The sequence below is a fragment of the Rhinoderma darwinii genome, chromosome 2 (genome assembly GCF_050947455.1).
Source record: "Rhinoderma darwinii isolate aRhiDar2 chromosome 2, aRhiDar2.hap1, whole genome shotgun sequence".
NCBI classification, from domain to species: Eukaryota; Metazoa; Chordata; class Amphibia; order Anura; family Rhinodermatidae; genus Rhinoderma; species Rhinoderma darwinii.
In genome coordinates, this window is record NC_134688.1 from 98,808,643 (window position 1) to 98,819,699 (window position 11,057).

General features: G+C 43.1%; 1 protein-coding gene across 1 annotated transcript in view; it reads right to left on the reverse strand.

Moving 5' to 3' along the window:
• Positions 1–10,442, reverse strand: part of TSPAN31 (tetraspanin 31) — a 37,243-nt gene extending 26,801 nt beyond the window's left edge. The window contains exon 1 of the mRNA XM_075851960.1: positions 10,248–10,442. Within this exon, the coding sequence (XP_075708075.1) occupies positions 10,248–10,310 (63 nt within the window). The 5' untranslated portion in view covers positions 10,311–10,442. The remainder of the gene's footprint in view (positions 1–10,247) is intronic.
• Between the last annotated feature and the right edge of the window lie 615 nt (positions 10,443–11,057).

The following is an 11,057-nucleotide window of genomic DNA, read 5'->3' on the forward strand; positions in this document are numbered from 1 at the left end:
GGTTGCGATAGCAACCATCGGAACACCCACGGGTGCCGATGGTTGTCATTAGCAACCATAGGGTACGATCTAAGGGGTTAATCGGCCGGATCGGAGCCTTGTTCCGGTCCTGGCCGTTAGGGCACGATGTCAGCTGTGACAAACAGCTGACACCCGCGCCCGTGGCAACCATCGTGGTTGCAGACAGGCTACAAGACACTTCGATGCATCGATCACGTTGATCGATGCATCGAAGGAGTTAATCGGCCGGATCAGAGCCTAGCTCCGGTCCTGGCCGTTGCAGAGGGGCGTCGGACAGCCGATTCCCGGCGGTGATAGCGCTGGCTCAAGCTGAGCCAGCGCCATCACATACACTACGTCATGGAGCTGTGATTGGTCAGTCTGCTTTGACTGACCAATCACAGCGATCGCCGGCAGGAGACCGCTGTGAATGGTCCCCTGCCGTCTTACTGTGCCGGTCAACTGTCATAAACAGTTGACGACACAGTTCTGTCATCTTGTCCTTTGACAGGGTGACATAAATTAGCCAGGACGTGCCGGTACGTCCCTGTGCCTTAAAGCACTTCAATGCAGGACGTACCGGTGCGCTAAGGTGTTAAAGAGGCTCTGTCACCAGATTCTCAAATCCCTATCTCCTATTGCATGTGATCGGCGCCGCAATGTAGATAACAGTAAAGTTTTTTTTTTGTTTTTTTAAAACGTTCATTTTTGGCCAAGTTATGATCTATTTTATATATATATGCAAATGAGCTTTGAAATAGACAACTGGACGTTTTTTTTCGTTATGTCCAACTGGGCGTGTATTGTGTTTTTAACTGGGCGTGTTTATGTATATGACGCTGACCAATCAGTGACCAGTCAGCGTCAACACTCCTCTCCATTCATTTACACAGCACAGCGTTCTTACTAGAATGATGTGCAGCCACATACACAAGTGTCCTGATAATAAATACACATGAAATCCAGCCTGGACGTCATGTGTACTCAGAATCCCGACACTTCTGAATCTTTTCTCTGAGATTTCCAGCAAGGGAAACGAAATCTCGTTTACCTCGTAATCTCACGAGATTACGCGTGGCTTGCTGGAATCTCACAGAAAAGAGTCAGAAGTGTCAGGATTCTGAATACACATGACGTCCAGGCTGGATTTCATGTGTATTCATTATCAGGACACTTGATTAACCCCTTCCCGACATTTGACGTACATGTACGTCATGGAAAGTACTGACTTCCCGCATCTTGCCGTACATGTACGTCAAACGTTTGGCACCGGCTCAGAAGCTGAGCCGGTCCCATCATCACCGGATCTCAGCTGTATCTTACAGCTGACATCCGACTGTAACGGCGGGGACCGAAATTAGCTTCGATCCCCGCCATTAACCCCTTAAGTGCAGCGCTCAAACGCGATCGCTGCACTTAAGGTGTTTGCAGCTCATCGGAACCCCAGTAATGAAATTGCCGGGGTTCCGGTGGCTGCAATGGCAACCGGAGGCCTAATACTGGCCTCCCGGTCTGCCTAGCACCGAAGCCGGTCAAGATCCGCCCGGCGGCGGAGCCTGATCGGCTTCCGTAGCTGCCGGCAAGATGGCGCCGGGTCAGGAGCTGATCCGGCGTCATCAGCGGTGGAAGTCAGCTGTACTGTACAGCTGACATCCACCTGTAACGGCAGGAACCGGAGCTAGCTCCGATCCCTGCCATTAACCCCTTCGATGCAGCAATCGAAAGCGATTGCTGCATCGTAGCGGTTACAAGCAGATCGCCAGCCCTGACAGGCAATCGGGACTGGCGACTGCTGTTATGGCAACAGGAGACACAATGGTCTCCTGCTCTGCCATTACGGAAGCCGATTTAGGCCCCGCCGGGAGGCGAAGCCTAAACGGCTTGCTGTCAGTGAATGACTGACAGATCTAATACATTGCACTACATAGGTAGTGCAATGTATTAGAAAAAAAAAAATCTGACCGTTGGACCTTCAAGTCCCCTAGTGGGACTTGAGAAAAAGTGTAAAAAAAGTATAAAAAAAGTGTAAAAAAAAGTGCAAAAAAATAAAAGTTTGAAAACAATAAAAGTTTCAAGTAATCAAATAACACACAATCCCCCTTTTACTCTTATCAAGTCCTTTATTATTGAAAAATAATAATAATAAACCATATGTATTTGGTATCGCCACGACCGTAACGACCGGAGGTATCAAAATATTATATTATTTATTGCACGCGGTGAACAGCGTAAAAAAAACCCGTAAAAAACGTTACCAGAGTTTCTGTTTTTTAGTCACTTTGCCCTACAAATATTACAATAAAAAGTGATCAAAAAGTCGCACGTATCCAAAAATGGTACCTATAAAAACTATAGCTCGTCCCGCAAAAAACAAGCCCTCATACAACTCCGTCGACAAAAAAATTAAAACGTTATGGTTCTCACAACTTGGCGACAGAAAAAATACATTCTTTTTACAAAAGTAATTTTATTGTGCAAAAAGTTGTAAAACATAAAAAAGTTCTATAAATGAGGTATCGCCGGAATCGTACTGACCCGCAGAATAAAGGTAACATGTAGTTTATAATGCGTGGTGAACTCTGTATAAAAAAAAAACAAAAAAAGCTGTGCCAGAATTGCGTTTTTTGGTTTACCTGGCATCCCAAAAAATAGGATAAAAGGTGATCAAAAAGTCACATGTACCCCAAAATGGTACCAATAATAACTACAGCTCGTCCCGCAACAAACCAGCCCTCATACCGCTACGTCTATGAAAAATAAAATTAGTTATGGCTCCAATAAGTCAGGAAATAAAAAAATATGCAGTTGTGCCCGAGGAGAACATTTCTTCTGTTTCAAGAGGCGATTTATCAAGGACCTAAAATTAGGGAACCACGAAGGGGAGGGCCCAAACATATCCGCTGGAAGCGACGGTGCCCGTATTATACCAGGACAACACTTTCCCAGCAAAATTCCCCAAACTACAAAGGCGCGGAGTGTGGACCAAAAGGGGGATAAGAAATGACACCATTTATCAGTGCGACACCGGCCTGTGCAGAAAGGATTGCTTCACAGCGTAACACACATCTATGGATTATTTTTATTTTTTTATACCACCTGACTATGCCCCTTATATACTCCGCCCCGCTTACATGTACCCCCACATTATAAAACACCAGCAATACTCAAACAAATTTAGTACCAAGCAAAATCCGCTCTCCAAAAGCCAAATGGTGCTCCCTCGGCCCTGAACCCTACAGCGTGCCCAAACAGCAGTTTCCTTCAACATATATGGCACCGTCATACCCGTGAGAACCCTTTTAACAATTTTTGTGGTGTGTGTCTCCAGCGTCATAAGCTGGGCATGACATATTTGCCACTGAATGGCATATCTAGGGAAAAATATAAATTTTTAATTTGCACCATCCGCAGCGCATTCATTTATGGAAAAGACCTGTGGGGTGAAAATGCTCACTACACCCCTTAATAAATGCCTTGAGGGGTGCAGTTCCATAATGGGGTCACTTATCAGGGGTTTCTTTTTATTATTTCACATCTGAGCCTCTGCAGTTGTGAACCAATACTTTGTAAATCGCCAAATTAGGCCTCCACTCCGCATGGTACTCTTCACTTCTGAGCCCTGTCATATGTCCAGACAAAAGATTAGGGCCACATGTAGGGTGTTTCTAAAACCGGGAAACACCGCATAATAATTAGAGAGCTGTCTTGTTATGGTGGCACAAGCCGGGCACCACATATTGGCATATCTATGGAAAAAAATCCCATTTTCACTCTGCAACATTGAGCGCACACTAATTTCTACAAAACACCTGCAGGGTTAAAATGCTTACTACACCCCTTGGTAAATGCATTGAGGGGTGTAGTTTACAAAATGGGGTCACTTCTGGGGGGTTTCCACTGTTTTGGGCCCACAGGTGCCCAGAAACCAATCCAGCAACATCTGCACTCCAAATGGCGGTCCTTCCCTTCTGAGCCCTGCCGTTTGCCCAAACAGCAGTTTATGACCACATATGGGGTATTGCCGTACTCGGGAGAAATAGCTTTACAAATGTTGGGTTCTTTTTTTCCTTTATTTGTTGAGAAAATGAAAAAATTTGCGCTAAAGCTACGTCTTATTGAAGAAAAAGGACTGTTTTTATTTTCACTGCCTAATTCTAATAAATTCTATGAAACATCTGTGGGGTCAAAATGCTTACTACACCCCTAGATGCATTCTTCAAGAGGTGTAGTTTCCTAAATGGAGTCCCTTTTTGGGCGTTTTCATTGTTTTGTCCCCTCAGGGGCTTTGCAAATGTGACCTGGCCTCCGCAAATCATTCCTGCTAAATGTGATCTCAAAAAGTCAAATAGTGCTCTTTCCCTTCTAAGCCCTGCCGTGTGTCCAAACAGCCGTTTATTACCACATGTGGGGTATTGTTTTACTCGGGAGAAATTGCTTTACAAATTTTGTGGTGCTTTTTCTCCTTCAGTCCTTCTGGAAATGAGAAAAAATTAGCTAAACCTACATTTTCTTTGAAAAAATGTAGATTTTCATTTTCACAGCCTACTTGCAAAAATTTCTGCAAAAAACCTGTGGGGTCAAAATGCTCACTATACCCCTAGATAATTTCCTCAAGGGTTATAGTTTCCAAAATGGGGTCACTTGTTTGGGGTTTTCACTGTTTTGTCCCCTCAGGGGCTTTGTAAATGTGACATGGCCTCCGCAAACCATTCCTGCTAAATGTGAACTCCAAAAGCCAAATGGCGCTCTTTCCCTTCTCAGCCACGCCGTGTCTCCAAACAACCGTTTATTACCACATGTGAGGTATTGTTTTACTCGGGAGAAATTGCTTTACAAATTTTGCGGTGCTTTTTCTCCTTTAGTCCTTGTGGAAATGAGAAAAAAAATCGCTAAACCTACATTTTCTTTGAAGAAATGTTGATTTTAATTTTCACGGCCTACTTCCAATAATTTCTGTAAAAAACCTGTGCGGTGAAAATGCTCACTACACCCCTAGATAATTTCCTTGAGGTGTCTAGTTTCCCAGATGGGGTCACTTTTGGGGGATTTTGACTGTTTTGGCACCACAAGAGCCCTTCAAACCTGACATGGTGCCTAAAATATATTCTAACAAAAATAAGGCCCCAAAATCCACTAGGTGCTCCTTTGCTTCTGAGGCCGGTGTTTCAGTCCAGTAGCACGCTACGGCCACATGTGGGATATTTCCTAAAACTGCAAAAACTGGGCAACAAATATTGAGTTGCATTTCTCTGGTAAAACCTTCTGTGTTATAAAAAAAATTGTATTAAAAATGTATTTCTGCAGAAAAATATGAAATTTGTAAATATCACCTCTACTTTGCTTTAATTCCTGTGAAATGTTTAAAGGGTTAAGACATTTTCTAAATGCTGTTTTGAATACTTTGAGGGGTGAAGTTTTTAAAATGGGGTGACTTTTTTGGGGTTTCTAATATATAAGGCCCTCAAAACCACTTCACAACTGAACTGGCCCCTGTAAAAATAGCCTTTTGAAATTTTCTTGAAAATGTGAGAAATTGCTGCTAAAGTTCTAAGCCTTGTGAGGTCATAGAAAAATAAAAGGATGTTCAAAAAACGATGCCAATCTAAAGTAGACATATGGGGGATGTTAATTAGCAACAATTTTGTGTATTATAACTGCCTGTCTTACAAGCAGATACATTTAAATTGAGAAAAATGCTAATTTTTGCAATTTTTCGCTAAATTTTGGTGTTTTTCACAATTAAATACTGAACATATCGAGCAAATTTTGCCAGTAACATAAAGTCCAATGTGTCACGAGAAAACAATCTCAGAATCGCTTGGATAGGTGAAAGCATTCCGGAGTTATTACCACATAAAGTGACACGTCAGATTTGAAAAATGAGGCTCTGTCAGGAAGGTCAAAAGTGGCTAAAGAGGGAAGGGGTTAACGTTAATCTCTGTGTATGTGGCTGCACATCGCTGCTGTGTAAATGAATGGAGAGGAGTGTATGACGCTGACTGGTCACTGATTGGTCAGCGTCAAACACGTAAACACAATACACGCCCAGTTGGGCATAACGAAAAAAAAACGCCCAGTTGTCCATTTCAAAGCTCATTTGTATATATATATATATATATATATATATATATATATATATAAAAATAGCTCATAACTTGGCCAAAAATGAACAATTAAAAAAATAAAAAATATAAAGTTACTGTTATCTACATTGCAGTGCCGATCACATGCAATAGGAGATAGGGATTTCAGAATCTGGTGACAGAGCCTCTTTAAGGTCTTTTCAAGCCTGGACATTAAGGGGTTAAACAGCCATCACGTGGACGTATACTACGGTCGTCTGAATTCGGCCCTACAGAGACATTTCAGCTCTAGACAGTACATTCGTAAGTGACTAATCTTATTGCAGTTAAACCATTTGCAAACAATTTTGAAAGAGTAGAAAAGCCCTTTTATTTTCTGCTTCCACCGCATGTGATGACATGTAAAGACATACACATGAGATTGTAGGATACTGGAGTTTATCTTACACAAAACATGTAAATACAAGATCGGATAGACGTAATACAGCTAATACACTAGAGGGAAAGTCTTCACCGTAACAAGCTAAGGCTATGTTCACATCCGCTATAGTGGCTCTGTTAGGCGCCTCCGTCGTAGATCTGCCAGAGATTACTGTAAACAATAGCACAGCGCTGACAACTCGACGGAATCCATTAACGTCAATGGGTACGGTCGGCCGTCGGTGGTGCCAGTCGTGCAACAGAACGGTTGATTCTGGTTTTTCCTTGTTCTGCTCCTCTGATTGAGCAGAACAGAAAGCCCCAACGCAGGTGTGAACATGGCCTAACCTACATCTTTTCAATTATTCATTTTTTTTATTTTTTATTAATGGAACAGAGGAAAAGTATGAAGGAAATACTTCCTTTTATTGGATCCAATCTCCGTTGTATATTAAAGAGGCTCTGTCACCACATTATAAGTGCCCTATCTCCTACATAATATGATCGGCGCTGTAATGTAGGGGACAGCAGTGCTTTTTTTATTTAGAAAAACAATCTATTTTCCCCAAGTTATGAGCGATTTTAGATTTATGCTAATGACTTTCTTAATGGACAACTGGGCGTGTTTTTACTTTTGACCAAGTGGGCGTTGTACAGAGGAGTGTATGACGCTGACCAATCGGCATCATGCACTCCTCCCCATTCATGTAATCAGCACATAGTGATCCTGCGTTGTTCACGATGTGCAGTCACATACTCACACATTAATGTTACCGAAGTGTCGGGATTATGAATAGACATCACTACCGGCCAGGACGCGATGTCTATTCATAATCCCGACACTTCGGTAACATTAATGTGTGAGTATGTGACTGCACATCGTGAACAACGCAGGATCACTGTGCTGATTACATGAATGGGGAGAAGTGTATGATGCTGATTGGTCAGCGTCATACACTCCTCCGTACAACGCCCACTTGGTCAAAAGTAAAAACACGCCCAGTTGTCCATTAAGAAAGTCATTAGCATAAATCTAAAATCGCTCATAACTTGGGGAAAATAGATCGTTTTTCTAAATAAAAAAAAGCACTGCTGTCACCTACGTTACAGCGCCGATCATATTATGTAGGAGACAGGGCACTTATAGTGTGGTGACAGAGCCTCTTTAAAGGATTATTTTTACAGAAATTGATCGCACATCGTTAGGATCTGAGACGGATAATGAAGGGGCGGCAGTACCAGCTTTGACAGTCGAATACCCATCAATCAAAAAGCGATGGCATATCCTAGCGATATGCTATCACTTTCTGTAATAGGAATAACCCTTTAAAAATTTTATGGAAAAACAGTATGGTGTGAACTAGGCCTAAAGTTGGCCATACACAGAAGTAGGCCAAAAGAATTCGCCAAACACGAGAGTGGATGCAAAAGAGGAAAAGTATCAGTCTTTCCTTATAGAGGTTTTCCCATAAACATCATTTATCACCTATTTACAGGATAGGTGATAATGTCTGATCGGTGGGGGTCCCAGCAGTTAGACCCCCAAGGAACAGACATTTATCCCCTGTCCTATGGATAGGTGATAAAGGATTATGGAAAAAAAACCTTTAATACGTTTCCTTAGCCTTGGATCCACTCCTGACTAGCACAAAAATACGCATAAAAAAACCCAACATGAATCCACCCTCACAACTCCTTCACTTTGTTAGGCCTCATGCACACGACCGTGCAGTATTTACAGTCAGTAAGTACTGCACAGACGGGCCGCGGCGTCCTCCGCATTTGCAGACCATGCTCACAGTAACGAGTGTAGGAGCACGATACGTAAAGGCAAGAAAAATAGGACATGTCCAATTTTTTGAGTGTAATTTCTACGGCCCGAACACACACCCGTAACTATACGGGAAGGTGTCCACGGCAGATAGAAATGAATGGGTTAGTATTTTATCCGCAATTATCGATCCATAATTGCAGATAAAGACTACGGTCATGTACATGAGGCCTTGTTTTGTGTGTCTTTGTATGGCCTTAAAAACATCACAACATTGGTCACACAAGTAGCTGCACTTTCTTAACCACTTAAAAAGGTTTTTCCTATCAGGGACATTTATGGCATATCAACAGGATATGTCATAAATGTCAGGTGCAGGTCCCAGTGGTGGGACCTTCATCTATCGGTCTATCTCTAGAACAGGGCCCCCTAAACACCATTCTACTGCTCTGTGCTCCAACTGACGCATGTGATTCCAGCCCATGAATTCAGAAAACAGCACACCTCGCTGAGCTACGCTATTTCCATAAGTCCCATAGTAGTGAATGGCAGTTACGGAAATAGCGTAGCATGCGAGCTACGCTGTTTTCTTCTTCATGGTTAGAAATCAAACGCGTCAGCCGGAGCACAGAGAGGTAGAACGGGGTTTAACAGGCCCCATTCTAAAGATAGGTGCGGGTCCCAGAGGTGGAACCCACATTTATCTAACATTTATGGCATATCCGGTGGACATCATAAATGTCCCTGATGGGAAAACCCCCTTAAGGACCTATGACGTAAGTGGACTACTGGCCGGGAAGCGGGAGTCAGCTGTAACTCAGATAACGGCCGCTTTTCCACTTAGATGTCGCGGTCAATAGCGACCGCAGCATCTAAGCAGTTAGGAAGGGAGGGCCTACTAAATCACCCCACGATGTGATCGCAAGGTGTTGATGGTTGTCATGGCAGCCTGGGAGACAGTAAGAACTTACAATATAGTAACATACATAGGTATTGCAATGTGCTGAACCAGCGATCAAACGATCACTTGTTCAAGTCCTCTAGGGGGATAATATGGCATTATCTACACACAAAGGGGGAGATTTATCAAAAGGAATGCAATGAAAAAGTGCACAAACCAGATTCCAGAATTCATTTTTTTAACTTCTTAACATTGAAGAAGCAATCTGATAGGTTGCTATAGGCAACAACGGCACTTTTCTATTGCATTCTTTTGCTAACCCTCCCCCACGGTGTGTAGAAAACACTCTATTTTCCTATTGCCTAAAAGCAAATATCTGGTGGCGCCATTCTTGGCAAATAAAATACCACAAAACCAGCACTAAACCATTTTCACAGGAACACTCACACTGCACGGGTGTGCCTAAAAATGACGTTATACGGTTCTGATGGCGAAGATAGGTCCAGGTCCCAGAGGAGGGACCCAACACCAATCAGGGATTTATGGCAGATCCTGTGGATACGCCAGAAGTGTCCATCATGGGAATAATCTATCAAGGCCACAATTGGTTAAAGGGGTTCCCCGGTATTACCCAAACAAAGCTCAATCATTGTAGAAGGAAAAACTCCTTATAAACACTGGGTTGCAATTCCTCAGCATTCACAAGATCTGTTTGCAGTCATTGAATGGGAACACTCCACAACCCTAGCTGAGGGTTTGTAACAATAGCCTGGACTACAGAATTGATACATTTTACCTAAAATGTTACACTGGAGCAAACTGTGACATCACAAAACGCTTCACTACATGCCACTCTAGCCAGATTCTTGTCAATTATATAATAGGAAATATAAGACAAGCTACAAGGAATGTAGAGCTCTGAAGTAAAGATATGTAATAAGAAGGACATTACACATGCATGAGGCGAGAGCAGGTGATGAGGGACTGGACTAAGAAGGAGGCAGTGGGTAAGAAGATCACAGGATATTATGCCACCGACATGGACTGCAAGGCGCTGGCCCACCACACTTACCATGTAAACCACGTTTAGCGCACATAGCGCGTTTTTTGAGCAGGTGAAGCCGCCGCACACCATCCTCCTCGTCACACCGGGTGCCACCGGGGACCCAGCCAATAACGGGGATGTCTCTTTAAGAAGGAAGATTTCTCTTTTCTCTCTGCACCGCTAACCGGTGACGTCAGAGCCCGCCCACTGGAGAATCAGCGCAGAACGCTGATTGGCTACGCAGCACGCAGCCGTTCCATTATACAGCCTACACTATTTCCTGGGAAGCTACGTGCCTCCGGCGCAGAGATGACGCCACCAGTAGGAGCCTGTACTGTCAGCCATATTACTACACCTGACACTCCCTTTGATAGACAATAGATCGATTAAGGGTGTTTGTTGCTCATAGCAACCAATCCGGGTCCACGTTTACTTTTTCTAGTACAGTTGAAAAAAAATAACCGTTTGGACTGGGGTTCTAATTCGCCCTAAATGTGTTCCATTGGGGCTGAGAGTTCTGTACAGGCCAGTTAAGTTCTTCGTGCAAAAACAGCAAATTCTCCAAATAATTGTCACAAAGAGGGAAATGTACAATATTCTAGAATTTCAAGCTTCAGACTCCTCCACCAAAACTAGAGTTAGTAATAGATTTTCAGGCATAAAACATTGGTGAGATTTCTCAAAACTGTCTAAAAGAAAAACTGTAACCCATAGCAAGGAATGAGGGCACAGCTTTTCTTTTTCTAGACCAATTAGGAGAGTTTGGATACATGAGATCTAAAGGGCAACTCCAGGCCATGTGCCCTGTGTCAGTGTTTTCAGGCACTCCTTAAGCAA